The sequence below is a fragment of the Poromitra crassiceps genome, assembly GCF_964638095.1.
Source record: "Poromitra crassiceps genome assembly, chromosome: 12".
Lineage (NCBI taxonomy): Eukaryota > Metazoa > Chordata > Actinopteri > Beryciformes > Melamphaidae > Poromitra > Poromitra crassiceps.
The window spans coordinates 27895529-27919811 of NC_139632.1; the positions used below are offsets into that span (position 1 = coordinate 27895529).

The 24283-nt window shown below is 44.6% G+C and overlaps 1 protein-coding gene across 1 annotated transcript in view; it reads right to left on the reverse strand.

Moving 5' to 3' along the window:
• Positions 1-241: 241 nt before the first annotated feature.
• pex5la (peroxisomal biogenesis factor 5-like a) overlaps positions 242-24283 on the reverse strand; it is a gene marked incomplete at both ends in the record, with an annotated part of 143314 nt that continues 119272 nt past the window's right edge. The window contains 7 exons of the mRNA XM_083647429.1: positions 242-443; positions 1006-1163; positions 5273-5438; positions 12475-12693; positions 18486-18556; positions 20758-20901; positions 23012-23128. Coding sequence (XP_083503555.1) covers positions 242-443; positions 1006-1163; positions 5273-5438; positions 12475-12693; positions 18486-18556; positions 20758-20901; positions 23012-23128 — 1077 coding nt within the window. The remainder of the gene's footprint in view (positions 444-1005; positions 1164-5272; positions 5439-12474; positions 12694-18485; positions 18557-20757; positions 20902-23011; positions 23129-24283) is intronic.

A 24283-nucleotide genomic window follows, 5' to 3' on the forward strand; every position in this document is an offset into this window, starting at 1 on the left:
GCTCCTCAGAACTGCTCCAAGGTATAGTACACTACATGGGGGGGGGGGGGGGGGGGGCAATACAACAACTTTGAGTGCTGTAGTTATTTAATGTGCAAAGAAAGCACACTGTTGTCTCTTACATTAGACCCAACTCTTTCTGATGTGTGTACACTTTGGGCTTTTGGCTGTTTGGGGGGGGGGGGGGGGGGGATCAGAGCTCGGGAGAAGGGGGCGACGTTATCGAATCGCCTCCCGCTCCTCACATGTCTAGGTTGAAGGCTCGCATGAGAAGATCCAAGTCGCCGATGTTTGCAGCCTGGAAGAGTTCAGGCTGGTCCATCATGGAGAGAGCTATCCTCAGAGCGGCCCAGATGTTCCCCGACATCACCTGGTGTGACAGCTGGCGACTCCGGCTTTTCCTCTGCAGGCTTAAGGCCGTCAGGAAGTTACTGGCTGCCTCTCTGAGGGATGCACAGAAACACGTCAGTTTGGTTTGGAAATGCTAGATGGGGTGAGCAAGCTTGGGAGGGTTTATCCTGCATATACTGTACAAGCAGTGTCCTGGCTTGTGTATTGTAAACCTCTGAGGTTTCCGTGCGATAAATTACTACTACAAGTACAACTTATAGTTCTACTAATGCATAATACTTTCACCACTTCCATGCTTGTAGATTTTATAATTACTCCATCAATCCCACCACGTTTGACTCTTATTCATAGATGCCACCCTACACCAGTGGTTCTCAACCTGGGATCAGGACCTCCCAGGGGCTCGTGAGATAATTTGGTGGGGTTGCAAGATGATTTATGGGATAGGAAAAACATATTTCTACTACACAAATAAATGTATTATCATATTTACCATTTTTTCCTCAAATTTCATCTGAAGAGCCATATCGCTTCATTTTAAGGGGTCAGGAGCCAAAAAGGTTAAGAACCACTGCCTCAATCTATTCTGCTCCACTGCATTTGACCAAAAGTAAGCACTTTCCTCTTTATAGCCTCGAGCCACCAGTCACCCACCTGTGTGCCCCCAGGTTGATGCAGCTGATGCCCAGGTTGTAGCGGGACCTGATGAACCCCGGCTGGAGCTCCAGCGCCCGGGTGTAGGCCTCCACCGCCTCCTCGCTCCGGTCCCCGTTCGCCAATGTGGCCCCCAGGCGGTTCCACAACAAGTAGTCCTGGAAGGAGGGGGAGTGGAGGAAGGGTTGAGGGTTGTGGGGGGGGGGGGGGGAGAGACATTGCCAGAGGGTGAACACAGAAGACAGTTTGTTTTGAGTTGAGATTGTGTGAGTTCATTGTGATGTGTGTTGTCCTAGTGTATGATGCTGTCAGCCTAGATAATGTAGCGCGCGGCTGCAATGCATTTGGGTTTGAATATTCAATGCATTTAGGCAAAAACGTTATCCGCAAGTACTGCAGATTTCAAGTCTGCTGCTTGCTTTCCACACAAAATAAAAAATAAAAATACCTAGGTGCTGAAGTAAGCGGTGCAGACATACAGACACCACTTAACCAATTTTAACTAAAGAAGAAGAAGACAATTGATCAAGTGACATGACTGATTACATCACAACTGCCTGATGACATCACAGTCGAGCAATTGTGTGAAATCATTTCCAGTTGAGTGACATCACTTCACACACACCCTCTTCCTTGTTGCGTCGATCCAGACCCAAATCCAAATCCAGACCAAATCTCGCGTAACATCACAGTTGTGCAATTGCAAATGCATTCAACACACACACACACACACACACACACACACACACACACACACACACACACACACACACACACACACACACACACACACACACACACACACACACACACACCTGCCCGACTGACATCACTTCCATCACAAATAGTGACTAAGATAAGATCACAGTTGCTCGAGTGACATCACAGCTGGGAAATTGCAAAATGCATTCAACTTTTGCTCGAGTGACATCACTGATGACATCACGACTGCCTGATGACATCACAGTCGAGCAATTGCGTGACAGCACTTCCAGTTGAGTGACATCACTCGCCAGATCGCGCAAGACTACAGCTCGTGCTCCTACACAGGAGCACAAGATGTGCCGTTACACAAAAGCCTAACCCTAACCCCTTCCAGGTGACTACATCTCAACTCCAGGTGAACTCTCGTGCTCATACACACAAAGTCATGCATAGAAGCAAAAAAAAAATCATTATCTAACACCTATCTATTGTGTATAATACATCTTATTTATTGTTGTTTTTGTACAGTTGTCTTTTTGACCCTTGCACTCCTCGGTGGCTGGTAATGTTGGAAATCTAGGAAGCTTACTGTATTGTTGCACCCATTGTAAGTTGCTCTGCCTCTGAGCATCCACTAAATGGCTAAAATGTACATGCCAGTGTAAAGGCTTTTGCACACCAAGTCCGTATTTTCGTCCGAAATTGACGCACGAAAAAAAGAAAGAATACGACCTCATTTGTGTCAATCATCATTGACACACCGAGTCCGACAATTACGTCCGTCATTTAGGTTTTCGGACGAGGTTCGATTTTCTGCGTTTTTCCCATCAGTCAATAGATTTTTGCGAGCTGGGACCCGTCTGTGTTTTCAGGTGACGGATTAAAAAACACGCATACGAAAACAATCGGACTGTGTGTGCAAAGACCTTAAGTGTCAGACATCAAAGGCAAAAGCAGAGGAGCTACAGCATTGGCACAGGTAGAAAATATCATCATTTCACCCAGGCTGAGGATTACACTTATGGGAAGACTGAACAAGTAGCCACCGATGTCTTCTCAAATTACTGTATGGGAGGCTGTGAGTGAAATAGATCTGAATAATCTGGGCCGCTCCTCAACACTCTGATAGACCTGAATAATGGTAAATGGCAAAATGACCTGCATTTATATAGCCCTTTTATCCAAAGCGACTTTTATCCAAAGACTTTACAGTCAGTAGGTACATTCACCCATTCACACACCGATGGCCATGCAGGGTGCTGGCACACCAACGGGAGCAATTTGGGGTTCAGTATCTTGCCCAAGGACACTTAGACATGCAGACTGGAGGAGCCGGGAATCGAACCACCGACCTCTTTTATCCAAAGCGATTAGTGGACGATCCGCTCTACCTCCTGAGCTACAGCCACCACAATAATCTGGGCCCGCTCCTCAACACTCAGCTCAGGATCTGTGGTGACAGCATGACAAAGCATTTTCAAAAGAGCAAGCTATAATTTTCTAGCCTAGGTAAACCCAGCCCCCACGTGACCTGCTCTCTCAGTTCCCAGTCACTAGCGACTGAGAACAGGTCAAATGACTGGGAAGTGTTTTGGAGCATTCCGCTGCTCCCTGTTATAAACTAACCTAACAATTGCAAGGATCATTTGAGGAGAGCTCATTAACACAGGGTGTCCTTGGCTTCGTTCCCCACCTGGAGATAGACAGGCGCACACCGAGGTCACAGGGGGTCCTTCATATTTGGCTAAGCCTAGCAGCAGACTATCATTATCTCCCTTTGTGCAGAGCGATTTTTCCAGCAGGGAAGCAGACATTATTACCAAGTCAAATGTGGGGAGGTTGGATTTGGATTTACCAGTGCGTAATACGCCTAGCAGCCTGGGATAGCGCTGGGAGGGTTCTTGTGTGTGTGTGTGTAAGCGTGTAAGCGTGTAGATCACGTGTGGCAGCACATGCATGCCAGTCAGGAGTTCACGAGGTCACATTTATAGCTCCATGCTTCAGATATGGGTGTGACAGTTTGCTGTGCCTGACTGCATCTGCTTGCATGAGCTCTCCCTTGATAATGCTACAGCTCTGGAGCATTATCAAGTATGTTACTATGTCCCCATTTAGACTCTGAGGGGATGTACATGCTGGAGGGCTTCGTGTCTGCCATATGCTTGCATGGGAAGATTTGGTGTGTACTGTGTGTGTGCGCTGCGTGTGTGTGTGCGTGCGTGTGTGTGTGTGTACTGTGTGTGTGTAGCCTAATGTGTGTGTGTCTGTATGGGTGCGTGTTTGCAGCAGCAGAGCCACTGCTGTCAGCTTGGTAACTTTCTCACCAGATGTAGAGGCTGTTGTTTACACTTGGTTTTACAATGGGCAATCGGCTCACAAAAGTGGAAAGCGATAAATGCAATTGTAAACGACCACCAAGACGCATTGTGATCTGGTCACTCAAATCAGTTGCCGAGGTGGTCTGGACACATTTGACCACGTGTCTTTTGTAGTGCAAATGCTAATGCATCCTGATGCGTCCTCAGGACATATTGAAGGACTGCTTAGTGACGTCCTCTGTGTTTGCGTCACTTCCATGCATCTTGGCAGAAATAGTCTGCAATTAATTAAAAAAGAAAGAAAAAAACTATACTTTACAAATACTATATAAAATACTATAGAAAGTATTTCTTAGCATGTTGGGTCATGACTTTATGGTGGTGACCTGCCACAGTAGAAGGGGAAACCGGTTGGACATAATGCTGAATGATGGGTCCTGATTGTTCTCAGAAACGTGTTTGTATGACAGCAGAGACGTCCTCGGGGATATATGAGGTTAAAGACATCGCATTTGGTCTTTGCAAACAGAAATTATGTTGCCTAAAGGTTTATTTGCATATAGAGCGGCGGGGGGGGGGCGAGATCCCACCACAAGTGGTCACTGAGGCGCATGTGGAGTTCCAGGTGTGAACAGATGTGCGTAGAGCAGCTGTCCACTTGAGATCGGATCGCCTGTTAAAGGAGAATTTCGTTTTTTTTTAACCTGGAGCCCTCTCCTCACATGAATTATTATCTGACGAGACCAACTCTCGTCAAGTCAGTCCACAGGCCAGCGGCAGGAAGGTATTGCGGGACTTGACAAGAGTTGGTCTCACTGACCCGACAGGAGGAAATGGGATGCCTGTAACTACCGCTGTAAAGAGCCCGGGGGAGAATTAGCAATCTGATGGTTCTTTAGGGATCAGATTATGACGATATGGGTCGAAAACGGGAATAAAACACTCTATTTACATGGATGAAAAGCACGCTGCCACGTGGCCCCCACGGAGCTCCATTCTAGGACTGGCTTGCACAGTATTGATCTTAAAACAACGCCTAAGACGGACAAAAACGCTGCGGAGAACACTGGGTGAGTCGTCAGATAATAATTAATGTGAGGAGAGGGCTCCAGGTTAAAAAAAATGAAATTCTCCTTTAATACCAAGTCCAAACAGAGTCTTAGTAACTTTTCAGACCCCAGCCGGTGACTTTGTTTCTAAAAAGTGCCTAGGAACAAATGTGTGTGTGAGAGGGGATTGGATACCTCGGGCCGCACTGACAGCGCAGCGTTGAAGGCTTCCACAGCTTTGTTGAACTCGGCGCTGAGGTTGTAGAGAACCCCCAGGCCCGTCTGGATGTCCGGGTCGATGCTGTCCGAGTTGTGCTGAGCTGCTTCTAGGAAGAGCTCCTTAACCTCGGGCAGCAGGGAGCTGTGGACATGCACGCACGCACGTACGCACACACACACACACACACACACACACACACACACACACACACACACACACACACACACACACACACACACACACACACACACACACACACACACACACACACACACACACACACACACAAACAACACAAGCACACACAAACGCGCGCGCACACACACACACACACACACACACACACACACACACACACACACACACACACACACACACACACACATATGGATTAGTGTGATTTAGGGCTACTGAGACACAGGCACACACAATTAGCATGCGAAATACCCGGTGGCAATCGGGGGTCCCCCCTAGTGCCTAGTGCTTCATGCATGTATCTCCTCCGCTACATTTTCATTTTCTGATTCAGCTTTTTAGAAGTGTATGTCTGTATGTCTTCACATGGACTAGACGTTTTAGAAAGTGGACTCCTGTATGTCTTCACATGGACTACTAGACGTTTTAGAAAGTGGACTCCTGTATGTCTTCACATGGACTAGACGTTTTAGAAAGTGGACTCCTGTATGTCTTCACATGGACTAGACCTTTTAGAAAGTGGACTCCTGTATGTCTTCACATGGACTAGACCTTTTAGAAAGTGGACTCCTGTATGTCTTCACATGGACTAGACCTTTTAGAAAGTGGACTCCTGTATGTCTTCACATGGACTAGACCTTTTAGAAAGTGGACTCCTGTATGTCTTCACATGGACTAGACCTTTTAGAAAGTGGACTCCTGTATGTCTTCACATGGACTAGACCTTTTAGAAAGTGGACTCCTGTATGTCTTCACATGGACTAGACCTTTTAGAAAGTGGACTCCTGTATGTCTTCACATGGACTAGACCTTTTAGAAAGTGGACTCCTGTATGTCTTCACATGGACTAGACCTTTTAGAAAGTGGACTCCTGTATGTCTTCACATGGACTAGACCTTTTAGAAAGTGGACTCCTGTATGTCTTCACATGGACTAGACCTTTTAGAAAGTGGACTCCTGTATGTCTTCACATGGACTAGACACTGGATGATTTGATAACGTGGTGCTGTACCTTGGGAGCAGAATTAGGCCTCTTCCATCTGATACAGCTGGCAAGCTCATGTTTCTGACTTAAGATAGCCGCGACAGTCTGCTTTTCACAAAGAGTGCTTTGATGAGATGGATGCACGTAGCATTTGGAATTGCACCTGTACCAGCTGTGGTTGGGAGACCTTGAAATAACTTTCCCTCTCATTGACACTAGAGTAATAGCTCTTCCCTCTAAACCAAATGAGACTCTAAATGGCCTCTAAAAGATCACGTTCTTGACTGTGCAACTTACAGTGCATGATATATCATATGTCTGTCAGCCACTCAGTGATATTGGACAAGACTGAAAGGTTGTTATGGGTGTTTTAATGCCAGGTTAAAAACACAGATTTAGACAGCTTCTGCATCCTAATAGCTATTGCCATAGATTATTGCTGATTTTCACCCCGATACATTTGACACCTTTCTCTTTATTTCTATACGTTATCACCTTTTCTGACAGTGGTAAGAGGACAACACAGATATTTAGTGTTTGAGATTTTCCACTGACAACCTCAGGGAAACCAGTGACTCACACTGTAGAGTGTTTCTCGCCACTCCGTCTGTCAACCTTGGAGGGCTGAACTGAACCAGCTACTCTCGGTACCACAGCCTTCATAGCTACACTCAGTACCACAGCCTTCATAGAACAGAATCGAGAATCGCCTGGGAAAATCTGTGGAGTAACGTGAATGAAGATTGTTCTCCACTTCCACCACAAAGGCACCCTTGACGCTTAACCGCTTAACCCCCAATTGTTGCGGTGGATTTGCTTTGTGTCCAATAACAGAAGACTGTTGTAATGGGTAGTCCCCAGGTGTGAATGTGCATAAATGTGAATGGATCTGAAGCAGAACAGTGTGAATGAATCTGAATCCAGAACAGTGTGAACAGTGTGAATGAATCTGAAGCAGAAGAGTGTGAACAGTGTGAATGAATCTGAAGCAGAACAGTGTGAATGAATCTGAAGCAGAACAGTGTGAACAGTGTGAATGAATCTGAAGCAGAACAGTGTGAATGAATCTGAATCAGAACAGTGTGAATGAATCTGAAACAGAAGAGTGTGAACAGTGTGAATTAATATGAATCAGAACAGTGTGAATGAATCTGAAGCAGAACAGTGTGAATGAATCTGAAGCAGAAGAGTGTGAACAGTGTGAATGAATCTGAAGCAGAAGAGTGTGAACAGTGTGAATGAATCTGAAGCAGAAGAGTGTGAACAGTGTGAATGAATCTGAAGCAGAAGAGTGTGAATGAATCGGAAGCAGAAGAGTGTGAATGAATCTGAAGCAGAAGAGTGTGAACAGTGTGAATGAATCTGAAGCAGAAGAGTGTGAACAGTGTGAATGAATCTGAAGCAGAAGAGTGTGAACAGTGTGAATGAATCTGAAGCAGAAGAGTGTGAACAGTGTGAATGAATCTGAAGCAGAAGAGTGTGAACAGTGTGAATGAATCTGAAGCAGAAGAGTGTGAACAGTGTGAATGAATCTGAAGCAGAAGAGTGTGAATGAATCTGAAGCAGAACGGTGTGAATGAATCTGAAGAACAGTGCCGGAAAAAACAAGCATTTTCTGCAAAACACTTCCCCACATAAATTTCAGGTGAAAATATGTCCTATTGTCCATTTGTTTGCTGACCTGGTAAAAAGAAAATACTGTAGCTCCACGCGCTTAACTTTGATACACAATAAGCCGTTAAGATTAGCAGCACCTTGCCATCATCAGGCTTGATGTAACATTCAAAGCAGAACAGAACCAACTCCCCTCAGTATTTGAACCATCATGTACCATTACCCATGCATGCTTTCTATTCAGTCTGTATACGTGATGGAGACGTGAGGCATCCTGCATTACCTTTCATATCTGTCCATGTTGGACATACGAGACATCCTGCATTACCTTTCATATCTGTCCATGTTGGACATACAGTACGAGACATCCTGCATTACCTTTCATATCTGTCCGTGTTGGACATACAAGACATCCTGTGTTACCTTTCATATCTGTCCATGTTGGACATACAAGACATCCTGCATTACCTTTCATATCTGTCCGTGTTGGACATACGATACATCCTGTGTTACCTTTCACATCTGTCCATGTTGGACATACGAGACATCCTGCATTACCTTTCATATCTGTCCGTGTTGGATATACGAGACATCCTGTGTTACCTTTCACATCTGTCCATGTTGGATATACAAGACATCCTGTGTTACCTTTCACATCTGTCCATGTTGGATATACAAGACATCCTGTGTTACCTTTCATATCTGTCCATGTTGGACATACAAGACATCCTGCATTACCTTTCATATCTGTCCGTGTTGGACATACGATACATCCTGTGTTACCTTTCACATCTGTCCATGTTGGACATACGAGACATCCTGCATTACCTTTCATATCTGTCCGTGTTGGATATACGAGACATCCTGTGTTACCTTTCACATCTGTCCATGTTGGATATACAAGACATCCTGTGTTACCTTTCACATCTGTCCATGTTGGATATACAAGACATCCTGTGTTACCTTTCATATCTGTCTGTGTTGGACATACGATACATCCTGTGTTACCTTTCACATCTGTCCATGTTGGATATACAAGACATCCTGTGTTACCTTTCATATCTGTCCATGTTGGACATACGAGACATCATGTGTTACCTTTCATATCTGTCCATGTTGGACATACAAGACATCCTGTGTTACCTTTCATATCTGTCCGTGTTGGACATACGAGACATCATGTGTTACCTTTCATATCTGTCCGTGTTGGACATATGAGACATCCTGTGTTACCTTTCATATCTGTCCGTGTTGGACATACGAGACATCCTGTGTTACCTTTCATATCTGTCCATGTTGGACATACAAGACATCCTGTGTTACCTTTCATATCTGTCCGTGTTGGACATACGAGACATCATGTGTTACCTTTCATATCTGTCCGTGTTGGATATACGAGACATCCTGTGTTACCTTTCATATCTGTCCGTGTTGGACACACGAGACATCATGTGTTACCTTTCATATCTGTCCATGTTGGACATACGAGACATCCTGTGTTACCTTTCATATCTGTCTGTGTTGGACATACGATACATCCTGTGTTACCTTTCATATCTGTCCGTGTTGGACATACAAGACATCCTGTGTTACCTTTCATATCTGTCCGTGTTGGACATACGAGACATCCTGTGTTACCTTTCATATATGTCCATGTTGGACACACAAGACATCATGTGTTACCTTTCACATCTGTCCATGTTGGACATACGAGACACCCTGCATTACCTTTCACATCTGTCCATGTTGGACATACGAGACATCCTGTGTTACCTTTCACATCTGTCCATGTTGGACATACGAGACATCCTGTGTTATCTTTCATATCTGTCCATGTTGGACATACAAGACATCCTGCATTACCTTTCATATCTGTCCATGTTGGACATACGAGACATCCTGTGTTACCTTTCATATCTGTCCGTGTTGGACATGCGACACATTCTGCATTACCTTTCACATCTGTCCATGTTGGACATACGAGACATCCTGCATTACCTTTCACATCTGTCCATGTTGGACATACGAGACATCCTGTGTTACCTTTCACATCTGTCCATGTTGGACATACGAGACATCCTGTGTTACCTTTCACATCTGTCCATGTTGGACATACGAGACATCCTGTGTTACCTTTCATATCTGTCCATGTTGGACATATGAGACATCCTGTGTTACCTTTCATATCTGTCCATGTTGGACATACGAGACATCCTGTGTTACCTTTCATATCTGTCCATGTTGGACATACGAGACATCCTGTGTTACCTTTCATATCTGTCCATGTTGGACATACGAGACATCCTGTGTTACCTTTCATATCTGTCCATGTTGGACATACGAGACATCCTGTGTTACCTTTCATATCTGTCCATGTTGGATATACGAGACATCCTGTGTTACCTTTCATATCTGTCCATGTTGGACATACGAGACATCCTGTGTTACCTTTCATATCTGTCCGTGTTGGATATACGAGACATCCTGTGTTACCTTTCATATCTGTCCGTGTTGGACACACGAGACATCATGTGTTACCTTTCATATCTGTCCATGTTGGACATACGAGACATCCTGTGTTACCTTTCATATCTGTCCATGTTGGACATACGAGACATCCTGTGTTACCTTTCATATCTGTCCGTGTTGGATATACGAGACATCCTGTGTTACCTTTCATATCTGTCTGTGTTGGACATACGATACATCCTGTGTTACCTTTCATATCTGTCCGTGTTGGACATACAAGACATCCTGTGTTACCTTTCATATCTGTCCGTGTTGGACATACGAGACATCCTGTGTTACCTTTCATATATGTCCGTGTTGGACACACAAGACATCATGTGTTACCTTTCACATCTGTCCATGTTGGACATACGAGACACCCTGCATTACCTTTCACATCTGTCCATGTTGGACATACGAGACATCCTGTGTTACCTTTCACATCTGTCCATGTTGGACATACGAGACATCCTGTGTTACCTTTCATATCTGTCCATGTTGGACATACAAGACATCCTGCATTACCTTTCATATCTGTCCATGTTGGACATACGAGACATCCTGTGTTACCTTTCATATCTGTCCGTGTTGGACATGCGACACATTCTGCATTACCTTTCACATCTGTCCATGTTGGACATACGAGACATCCTGCATTACCTTTCACATCTGTCCATGTTGGACATACGAGACATCCTGTGTTACCTTTCACATCTGTCCATGTTGGACATACGAGACATCCTGTGTTACCTTTCATATCTGTCCATGTTGGACATACGAGACATCCTGTGTTACCTTTCATATCTGTCCATGTTGGACATATGAGACATCCTGTGTTACCTTTCATATCTGTCCATGTTGGACATACGAGACATCCTGTGTTACCTTTCATATCTGTCCATGTTGGACATACGAGACATCCTGTGTTACCTTTCATATCTGTCCGTGTTGGATATACGAGACATCCTGTGTTACCTTTCATATCTGTCCATGTTGGACATACGAGACATCCTGTGTTACCTTTCATATCTGTCCGTGTTGGATATACGAGACATCCTGTGTTACCTTTCATATCTGTCCGTGTTGGACACACGAGACATCATGTGTTACCTTTCATATCTGTCCATGTTGGACATACGAGACATCCTGTGTTACCTTTCATATCTGTCCGTGTTGGATATACGAGACATCCTGTGTTACCTTTCATATCTGTCCGTGTTGGACACACGAGACATCATGTGTTACCTTTCATATCTGTCCATGTTGGACATACGAGACATCCTGTGTTACCTTTCATATCTGTCCATGTTGGACATACGAGACATCCTGTGTTACCTTTCATATCTGTCTGTGTTGGACATACGATACATCCTGTGTTACCTTTCATATCTGTCCGTGTTGGACACACGAGACATCCTGTGTTACCTTTCATATATGTCCGTGTTGGACACACAAGACATCATGTGTTACCTTTCACATCTGTCCATGTTGGACATACGAGACACCCTGCATTACCTTTCACATCTGTCCATGTTGGACATACGAGACATCCTGTGTTACCTTTCACATCTGTCCATGTTGGACATACGAGACATCCTGTGTTACCTTTCATATCTGTCCATGTTGGACATACAAGACATCCTGCATTACCTTTCATATCTGTCCATGTTGGACATACGAGACATCCTGTGTTACCTTTCATATCTGTCCGTGTTGGACATGCGACACATTCTGCATTACCTTTCACATCTGTCCATGTTGGACATACGAGACATCCTGCATTACCTTTCACATCTGTCCATGTTGGACATACGAGACATCCTGTGTTACCTTTCACATCTGTCCATGTTGGACATACGAGACATCCTGCATTACCTTTCATATCGGCCCGTGTTGGAGACACGAGACATCCTGCGTTGGGAGTTTGGCGAGCCCGTCAGATGGCTCTTGCCCTTCAGGAGGACTTTGTACTTGGGGTTGTGCCTCAGCCAGCGGAGCAGAGCCTCACAGGCGTCCTGCCGCATGCCCGTGTTGGTCAGGCTCACCGCCAGGCCCATGAGGGCCGCGAGGTTGTTGGGGTGGAGCTCCAAGCACCTGGATGGAGACACAGCAGACAGGGGCATGGGAGAAGAGAGATGAATACACAGCAGACAGGGGAATGGGAGAACATAGATGAGACACAGCAGACAGGGGAATGGGAGAAGAGAGATGGAAGGTTTTCACTTCAAAGGGAAATCTATTTTGATGGGCATTGATTTGATGGGCATTAATTGGGACAGGCTAGGGCAAAGGAACACCAGGCGGTGGCTAATGATCTCAGGTCAGACTGGAGGAGCTGCAGCTCTCCTGCTCTGCCCCTGCAGCTGATCTCAGGTCAGACTGGAGGAGCTGCAGCTCTCCTGCTCTGCCCCTGCAGCTGATCTCAGGTCAGACTGGAGGAGCTGCAGCTCTCCTGCTCTGCCCCTGCAGCTGATCTCAGGTCAGAGTGGAGGAGCTGCAGCTCTCCTGCTCTGCCCCTGCAGCTGATCTCAGACTCTCACATGCCTCCTCCGATACAATCATGTGCAGTTGCCAGCCACTTCTTTAACCTGACAGCGATTCGTTTCACAGGCAGGGTGTAGCGCGTGGGAGGAGCACGCTATTCCCCCCAGTTCCCCTCCTCGCTGAACAGGTGTCCCAACCAGAGGAAGCAGCATATACCCTTAATCTGGCTTCTCACCCGCAGACACGCCCAATTGTGCTTGTATGGACGCCCAACCAAGCTGGAGGTACGGCAACCATTTTAGGGCATCCTCCTCCCTCAGAGTATTGGCTATCATTCTTTAGTCTAAGTGTTGTCAGTTCTTGTGTCTCCTAGTAAACAAAAACAAAAACAAAACAGGAGCAACAGTTTTATGCGTTAGGAGATTTTTTTTAAGGTTTGTCTGAGGGAGGGGAAATGACGCTTTGATGATAGGAGGCATGAGGAGTGATACCGTTTTGTGCGAGGAATGAGTTACGATAACTGAGGAACGAGGACTGAGGACTGAGGACTGATGACTGACGAGTGACGCCGTATTGTGCGATGACTGACGCGTGAGGAGTGGAACAGTATTGCAGGAAGAATGACAGTGTTTTCGTGTGAGGACTGAAGGCGTTTCAGAGCAGACCCGATACAGTTTACTAGGAGACACAAGAACTGACAACGCTTAGACTAAAGAATGATAGCCAATACTCTGAGGGAGGAGGATGCCCTAAAATGGTTGCCGTACGGAGGAAACAACGGGGTCTCAAACATGCAGCCCTCGTGTTGGTAGGCGAGGGAATAGACTGCTACACCCCCCGGGTGCCCCTGCAGTAGGTAACCTTTATGGATTCACATTTCTTTAGAAGTAATAACATTGGCACCTTTGATGTCCAAAGACCTGCAGGATAACATGTCAGCATCTCACATTCTGGTAGCCCCATTTCTTCGCTATTTTCATTTTAAAGTGAAATGTGTAGACACCCATCTGACCAATGAGGAGAACTCTGAGGCAGAAGGTGATTGTCCATCCTGTCAATCACCCCTACTGTCACTCACTCAGAGGCGTGTCATTCCTTGTGTTGGATTTGACCTCTTTCCTCTTGAACTTACCTACAGCAGGCTTAGGGCATTTGGATTAGGTTTGCATTTACAGAAAATATAACACTGGCAATTGTAGTGAGGTCTACAGTTAACACTGGTCATGTGGATGACATTAAGAGCTACACTGCCCTTTGTGATTGGGAAGGGGAGAAGAGCAGTGGGAACATGGATTACTTAAGAGACTAGAGAGAGACTAGAGACTGAAGAAGCCAAAACAAGATTTACTGTAGCTTTCATCAACTAGTGCAATGCCCATTAATATTGAACGTGTCGTCTGTCCAAATTGCACCAAATCCAACAAGTTCTTGGGTCCCCAGCAATATCGAGATATGCTCACTCACCCACCCAACCACTCACTCACTCACTCACTCACTCACTGGCATAATGATGATGTTGAAGCCAGATTCACTACAGACAATGCTCCAACGTCCTTACTGTAAAACTGCCCTATAATCAGACTGGAATCCACAGTAAAATGTGCTGTAAACTTTGGTGCATATTGACGATTGCACAGAGAGAAACTATTATCATCCCCAGCAAACAAGGTCAACTTTAATCTATTGTTTGTCTGAAGTACAACAGGGTGGCCAGACAACACTGCTTTCCAGGGACAATCTCTGATTTGGTATAAATTAGAATAGAACTGGCCACCCATCAAAAAGTAAGCAAATGAAAAAAAAAATCAATAAAACATTTTGTCTCTTCAGTTGCTGGAGAGTATCCATGGCACTTCAATGATTTAAATCTTTTTCTTCTGTCTAAAACAAAAACAAAAGCACACAAAAACAAACAAAAAAGAAAAACAAGGTGGCAGCGCCCACAAATGCCGAACGGAACCACACAAACCAAACCAGTCCACAAATCAATGGGTGACGTCACACACACCACACCATCCTACTCTGCCTCTGATTTGCTAGTACACGTTGCCTTCGTTTCTTGGGTTGGTTAGGATTAGTGATAAGACTATCAGGCTAAGCCAATCAGAGACAGAGTGGGACTCGGCCGACCGGCGTGTATCCTTTGTTAATAATAAAATAATAATAAAAAAATAATAATAATAAAAGCTCTCTGAAGAGTTGTGTAATTGTGATTTCATGACGTCTTTCATGACATTTCATATATTATTTTGAAGCAGCGGCGCAATGGCTGCGCAGCCCGATACACTGCATGGCTATTCCGCTAGTAAGCAGAATAAATAAAGATACATTTAAAATCAATGAATTTTCTCATGGCGTTTCTACTTTCTTTGCTGTATCGAAAACATATCGAGCCATGACACCACTGTGTCGTATCATATCGGACTGAATCGTGAATTTTGTTCACACCCCTAAAATCTAGGCTACATCTGAATATGCACAAGTCTATTGGATTAAGTGGGCTTCTAGCAGGACATGAAAACTGGGGACAGTGAAACTCCCTTCACATGATACTGTAAGCGATCTCCTCTTCTCTCACTGCGAGGTAGAACGGAGACAGGTCAGCGGTAACGAGGTCAAAGTTTAAATCATTTGAACTTTGGTCGCAAATTCGAGTGGTGCGTGACGCCAAGGGTAGCGCTGTCACATAGTTGGGCGACACTGCTCTCCCCGTAGAAAAACAACAGCACAGCGGGCGTAGAGCTGTTTCACCGTGGACCATGTGTGGGGGGCTTGAGGGGTTTACATACTGCGTTTCCACCTCATGAAAAGCAATTGGTTAGAAGAACAGCAATTACATTCTTTCTATCCACAGAATGGAAAAGTATGAGGCACACATACAGTATGAGAGGGGGTGTTTCCCCTGAATAGCCGTCTCTTGTGTTTTCCATTACTGTCAGTGTGAGACAGAGGTGCTGTTTGTCCCATTATGGCCCCAGCACTGTCATGACACATGAATGAAAGTGGGCCATCTCCCTATGTGGTGCCTGCTCACCCCTGGCCCTCTGCAATCATCACCCATGTGGGGCGTCTCTATTTTAAGGGAACAACCTCAGAATGATCCTCTCCAATGTCCAATCACTGGTTGGAGAAGTAGAGGAGAGAGCTGGCTTTGAGAGGGTTGAGGTGTTTTGGATTGGGAACGAGTCTGGCATATAGGAAAGATAGGCTGACACAACGGAAGCAGGCTAGCAGCAAACCGACCATTTCAGTCTTTCCCTGTGTGTCTGATGGGAGTGAGTTGAGCCAGACTCTCTCCTGCACTGGTACAGTATGAAACCAAGTGTGGAGATAGTCTGGCAAGCAAGACAATAGGAAAGACAACACTGAAGTAAAATGATGGTATTCTTGATATAATGTCGCGCAGCATTACATTGGAATTTTGAGTTTTAGCTTTTGAGCTTTTTTTTTTTAATATTCTGTTTTTAAAGGAATAGTTCACCCAAACATGAAAATTCTGTCATTCATGTTCACCCTCATGCCAGTTGAAACACAGGTGAAGTTTGTCCATATAACCCACAGGGAAGTTGACAGCACAACTTTATTTAAGTCACCATTGAACAGTACAACTGAAGTCTATGTTTATAAAATGATTCACAAGTTTCCCCTGATGCACAGTCCCCCCCCGCATTTGATATAATGGTGCAGTCGCGGTAAAACAATTTGAGTCTGATCCGCGTTGGAATGAGCAGATTTCATACAATATGAAAAAAAGTTTTTTTTTTTTAATCTAACCTTGAAGCTACTTGAGGGGGATTTTAAATACCTCTTAAAGTCACATTTTAAGATGTATGTTAAATACTCTACTTTGAATAATAAGTTGTGTCTGATATGGTTTCCCCCCAAAAAAGTAAAATGATCTTGTTAAAATCCTTAAAATGACATTACTCCAATCTCCCTCATTATGAATATTATATGAATATGCAAATAGATTTCATCTAAAACGTTTTCCTGCTGGACACAAGATCTAAGTCTTCCAGTCTTTCCCACAGGATTTTGAGAATTTGTGGTGGGGGACTGCAGACCCCCTAGGAGGGTGCGGGGGCATGCCCCCCCGCGAGATTTTTTTAAACATTTTAAAGTAAAATGCATGAATTTGGTGTACCGTACTTTGAGAAAGCTTAAGAGCAAAATTAAAAGGCTAGATCTATGAAGAACATGTCATCATTACTGTGCTGTGGGCTTACAATGACAAACTAAATTTCTCCCTATAGGTCAGGGATACTCAACTTGCTTTGCCACTTTCGTGAAATGATAGAAGGCGAGGGGCCAGTTAATAAACAAACAATATACATTTTTCTGTAGCGGATGGTAGGTTTTTGGGGTGTCAGCCGGAGTTTAGGCTGACAATGTTGTGCACACCGGATAGTTAGTTAGGTTAAGTACATACATAAGTGCCTGGGTAGCGAGCAGATGGCGGTATTTGACAATTTAGCAGCTAAATCATAGATTATTGAAAGATATTCCATATTCCAGACTGAAATGCTATAACAGAAGTATTGGCCAGAATGACATGAACATTTATTGGACACTTATTCAGCGGATATCTTGCATGTTGCGTTCAGGTGCACTGTAAAAAAAAAAAAAAAAAAAAAAAAAAATTTGGTCAACATCTTATTGTGGCGGTCAAAATATTATTGTGGCGGCCCGCCACAAATTCCTTTATGTATGGGAAACACTGAGTCTTCACTGGAAAGTCGATTCTCAGTGTATGTGCGCTGGAGGCTGCTTCCATATCACACTAAGTTGAATATTGGACAAGGATTGGCTTCCAAACTATTTCTGATGTCACATATGCCCACCTCCTGAAAATGTCATTTGCAGTGAGCACAGAAACATTTTCCACTTTCAGAGGATGAATGTGAAAACAGCCTTCTAAACCCTGACCCTGGGGCGGCTGTAGCTCAGGAGGTAGAGCAGGTCGTCCACTAATCGCTTTGAATAAAAGAGGTCGGTGGTTCAATTCCCGGCTCCTCCAGTCTGCATGTCGAAGTGTTCTTGGGCAAGAGACTGAACCCCAAATTGCTCCCGTTGGTGCATGGTAACCTGCCGCCATCCGTGTGTGAATGGGTGAATTTACTGACTGTAAAGCACTTTGGATAAAAGCGCTATATAAATGCAGGCAATTTACCATTTAAACCCTGCACAGACATCATTCTGCACAGTGAAGCTCAAACATCCAACGGCAGGAACAAGAAGAAAACCATATTTTTGACTTTAGGGGGTCTTTAAGAGGGAAATCGGAGTTCAAGGCATTCAAATACTGAAGATTGGTTGAAACCTGCAAATTCCATGCGCGTGTGAAGTTGTGGGCAATTGACTGTAAGCTGCAGTGGGGATTTCATGCAGCTGCTTCTCCTTACCTCTGGAGGGAGACAATTGCTGCCTGCTCATTCTCATTTTCAGCCTGGGTGGTCCCCAACACTTGCCATGCCTGTAGGGAAACAATACACAGCAGGGTTGAAACCTGTATCAGACAATGCAGGACTCTCACAGAGACTGAGAGAGGCTGTAACACAACTAGCAGTGTTTTGTCTGTCAGGCACAAGGACTCGCTGCTGCCGGTGTGTTAGACAGAGGAAACTCCCCAGAATACAAGTTTCATTCATTAAATCAAGTAAGGACACAAGCAATGAAGTTTAATATTGGAAAAGTGATTAGCTTGGATGTGTTTCACTATCCTCAGTGAAAAAGCGATGTTTGATTCATCCAAGGCAACGGAAGGCAATGAATTACTGAATTACGCTATCAGACACGACTCGCTGACATACCGTTGTACCTCTTGCTCTCTCTCGAGAAGTGAAATGATAATTGACGTCTCATTCCTTGGCAGCAAACCAAGTTCATTAAATGCACCGGATGAGGAATCTCGAATGAAGATATTGCTCATTAAAATATAAATATGACTGGGTGGAGAGGCGTGCTGCTTGAACTTTGAGCTAACGTTTGTCCGTTTCCACATGATCGGATTGTAGCCGGGCAGATATGATACAAGCTTCAATTTACGATCCAAGTGGATTACTCCTCTTTTCCTTCCTCCATCTCTGTTTTGTCCCATTCTTTGACATTGACATGGAATCATAGGCTAAGATCAAAAAGAAAAGTCCTGAATGAGTGCAAACAAGGGGGCAAACTATTTATGAATGATTCAGAGGTCTTCACAGCGGGGGAAATAAGCCGCTAAGCGCTCCAAGGATAGAATTTTGGAATCGTATTAGTTCCATACACCCCGGGATAATCCTCTCCGGCACATTAACCGCCACATTCCTGTACATTGCAGGGGAGCCAGCAAGTAGTCTGTGTGAAGGCTTTGCTCTCTGAGGCTGCAAAGAGGGGCGCTTCTTTCTGGAATGGGGGAGAATACATGAAGGAGAGACAAAAAACTGCAAAATGGGCTATTACTCAGCCCACTGGGCAAATGATATTCTCATTGGGAATATGAGCCGGCTGGGTATTTTTGCTACAGTAAACAACTCTATTAACTGGGGGGAGAAAAAAGAAAAAGGAACAACACTCCCTTGCCCTCTACAGGCAATCAGCGTCGAGCTACTTTGTGCTGCCTGAGTCTACTTCATACAGACTGAGTCTACTTCATACAGACTGAGTCTACTTCACACAGACTGAGTCTACTTCACACAGACTGTACTGAGTCTACTTCACACAGACTGAGCCTACTTCACACAGACTGAGTCTACTTCACACAGACTGAGTCTACTTCACACAGACTGAGTCTACTTCACACAGACTGAGTCTACTTCATACAGACTGAGTCTACTTCATACAGACTGAGTCTACTTCATACAGACTGAGTCTACTTCACACAGACTGAGTCTACTTCACACAGACTGAGTCTACTTCACACAGACTGAGCCTACTTCACACAGACTGAGTCTACTTCACACAGACTGAGCCTACTTCACACAGACTGAGTCTACTTCACACAGACCGAGTCTACTTCACACAGACTGAGTCTATTTCACACAGACTGTACTGTCTACTTCACACAGACTGAGCCTACTTCATACAGACTGAGTCTACTTCACACAGACTGAGCCTACTTCACACAGACTATGTCTACTTCACACAGACTGAGTCTACTTCACACAGACTAGTCTACTTCACACAGACTAGTCTACTTCATACAGACTGAGTCTACTTCACACAGACTGAGTCTACTTCACACATTCTGTACTGAGTCTACTTCACACCGACTGTAGTCACTCACTTATTGGCTGCTCGTGTGTCTTTATACATGAAAGAAAAGGGGAATGAGTGGCGTGGCGCTAGCCTGAGGTTTGGAGAAATGTGACTAGAGGATCACCGGTTCAAATCCTTGGAAAACTGGATGGAGCAAGGCACTGAAAAGCCAACAGCAGGAGTGTGGCAGTGTTGGTCAGCTGTCTGTCAGTGTGTGTAACTCTCCTTCGTTCTCCTTGCATCGACGCCGCAAGGTCACTGCTGTAAATAAAACATCTTTCACGGTTAGCTCGCCTGATTAAATAAGGACAAAATTGAATGTATGTATCTGTGTGTGTGTGTGTGTGTGTGTGTGTGTGTGTGTGCGTGTGCGTGTGCGTATGCGTATGCGTGTGCGTGTGTGTGTGTGTGTGTGCTAGTAGAATAGTGTCCATTCACCTCTGAATCATGAGGGTCCTGCAAGATAGCTGCCTCCAGCAAAAGCACGGCGTTCGGCAAGTCTCCCTCTCGAGACTTTTTTAGTCCCTCTTCAAACGCGTTGGGCCAGTCGTTATAAGGGTTATCCGTGTGGAAGTAGTAACCCTGTCATCACAAGAAACAAGACACACATTTAAATTATTTATTCACACACACACACACACACACACACACACACACACACACACACACACACACACACACACCAAACAACAACAACAACAACACCACCACTACATTAGAACAGGGGCACTGGCAATGTCAGTCTTCTCTCTCCACATTCAAAGCGACAGTGGGAAAGCGTCTTCTGCAGTTGTATATTTAAGCAAAGCAGGGATTGATCTTTTCTGCTTCACATCAAACCTGGGCTAAGCTCCCCAGGGTTTGTCTGTCCTCTTTAAATGTTAAACTCTGCATTTTTAAACTGTGATGACCCTGGTGTTCTGTTGGCCGCTTCTCAACACCACGACTTTGAAACGGCTTTTTCTTTCATAAGAACCCACCCTAGTCTGCACTGGGATCAACCAGGAAGCCAAGAAGTCTCTGGTATGATTTCCTTACATAAGAAGGTCAACTAATGGGTAGAGTATAGCTTAGCCATATGCTCTCAAAGCTACCGCCTCACTCTCAATCCAAAGCCTATATCCTCTACAGCTCATAACGATTCATGGTGATGTTACCATCATATATTACTATCACTTTTTTCCAGCGATAATCCACAAAGGCAATGAAGAACATCTGACTCCTATGTTGTGGAGGCAATTCATGCATTAATTATCACTTTCCTTGCATCTATAAAATATCACTCCAAACCATCTGTCTTTATTAAAGAGCAGGCAATATAAACAGCTTCTCTTATGTATCAATGGTCAGAGAAGCTGAATATACGTTCTTTGAATATTCTGTTCCAAAATGCTCTACATCCATTTTGGGGAGAAAAGAAAAATCATTAAGTTCATCATTCAATAGTTTTCAAATAAAGAGGATTCAGTGTGTTGGATCCTCTTTATTCTGGAGAAGAGACATTCCTGGCATGAGAATTTAATTTGGGCAAATATTGCAAATTTATGGTGTCTCAAATAGAGGGGATAACTTTACTTTGACTTGGATAACTTAACGTTGACTGTTTGTCACGTGCATAATGAGTCCGTTTCAGACTGAAAACATAGTTTGTCTAAGATGACAGGTTGAGAGGCGGGTCATAGTATCATGTCGATTATTTTATTGGACAATTGCGTGTTCCGCCTCCAAATCGAGTGCGATTCAGTGTGTTGTGGCGCTCCCCTCGGGAAGAGCCTTTTGACGGGAGGCTGAGTGGCTGAGTGGAGCTCAGCGACCCTTCGTGTTGCCGAGCGGAGAGTGCAGCATGTCGGCCTGGAATCTCCGAAGTGCGACCCCTGACAACCAAGCTCTCGGATGCGCGCGCCATTATCGCTGCTATAACGATACGATATCCCTGGAATGCGCGTTTTAACGAGCCAGTTACATTTCTTTGCATTCTTAGAGATTATAGTTTTTGTTTTTTATCCATGTTTCTAACAATTGGCCAAGTTAGTAGTTAGTTTATGGGATAGGAATTCTGCCAGATGACAGGCACTAGGCGCCATTTTCGACTTCATTTGGAAGAGAAAATTATCCAGAAATGAAGATTTGATTGACAGCTGCATGTCGTGATATGATTGGTTGAAATGGGGTAGAAATTTGATAGTACTGGGTGACGTCAGCAAACTGTAAATTACTGTTATCAATGAAATCTTGAAAAATGAACTTTTGATGTGAAAGAGTGTGAAAAACTAAAGAAATTAGATTGTTGTGATTTGTTTTGCATACATTATTAAATAGGTGCACTGCATACCCAGGTATTTGAACTAAAAGAAAAGAAAAGTAATTCTTGGGTTCAGCTCGACTTTAACTTGAATTTTCAATACTGTTTTCTGTTGCAGCCCCACTTTGTGTTTCAGGCTAAGACAGTTGTATTTTTACATCCAAATCCTGCCCAGTGCCGCTTTAAAAAGTGCCATAATTTATTTTAACTGTGTGTTATTAATCATTTGATAAAAGTAGGTGACACTGTTTTCAAACGGTTGGTATGCCATCTCAGAACAAAACTCTAGACTGGTAAGCATAATCTACTGTACATAAAGTGTCACAATGTCATTGAGACAAATCCATAGACATTGCCTGTGTACTTGGTGATTGAAATGACTGTAGTGACCTTCTCGTGCGGAGACACAGAGGAGGGGATCTGGGCCTGCTCGTTCTCCGTCAGCCAGTTTCGTCGAGCGAGCTCCTCCCACTCCGCCTGCATCTTGTCCCAGAACTCTGTATCTGACTACAGCCAGAGAGCAGGATACAGAGAGAGTACAGACAACAGGAAGAGAGCAGGGTACAGAGAGAGTACAGACAACAGGAAGAGAGCAGGGTACAGAGAGAGTACAGACAACAGGAAGAGAGCAGGGCACAGAGAGAGTACAGACAACAGGCAGAGAGCAGGGTACAGAGAGAGTACAGACAACAGGCAGAGAGCAGGATACAGACAGAGAGTACAGACAACAGGAAGAGAGCAGGGTACAGAGAGAGTACAGACAACAGGAAGAGAGCAGGGCACAGAGAGAGTACAGACAACAGGCAGAGAGCAGGGTACAGAGAGAGTACAGACAACAGGCAGAGAGCAGGGTACAGAGAGAGTACAGACAACAGGAAGAGAGCAGGGTACAGAGAGAGTACAGACAACAGGAAGAGAGCAGGGCACAGAGAGAGTACAGACAACAGGCAGAGAGCAGGGTACAGAGAGAGTACAGACAACAGGCAGAGAGCAGGGTACAGAGAGAGTACAGACAACAGGCAGAGAGCAGGGTACAGAGAGAGTACAGACAACAGGCAGAGAGCAGGGTACAGAGAGAGTACAGACAACAGGCAGAGAGCAGGGTACAGAGAGAGTACAGACAACAGGCAGAGAGCAGGGTACAGAGAGAGTACAGACAACAGGCAGAGAGCAGGGTACAGAGAGAGTACAGACAACAGGAAGAGAGCAGGGTACAGAGAGAGTACAGACAACAGGAAGAGAGCAGGGCACAGAGAGAGTACAGACAATAGGCAGAGAGCAGGGGAACAGAGTGAGGGGGTGAATGAGGATTTGGTAACATTGCTCCACTGAGAAGCAAATGGCTCAAATTAAACAGTTCTCTTGTGATGGTACAATGGCTTCAAGTATTTTACAGCAAATTACTGTATATAAAATAAATGAACCAGGTGCTAGAGAAATATACTGCTCATATCCAAATAACACAGACAAACACTGCAGGCAGCATCATCAATCACTGTGTTACTGACAGCTGGCATATTATTATAGGTCAATAAGAAAAGCAGGGCAGGAGGGATCATTATTTGCTAAAAAGGACACTCAACTGCACATTTCAAACTTCCCAATCAAGCTGCTACCGGAAGTTGCTCTACATTGCGGTCAGCAGTGCTGATAATGTGTGAA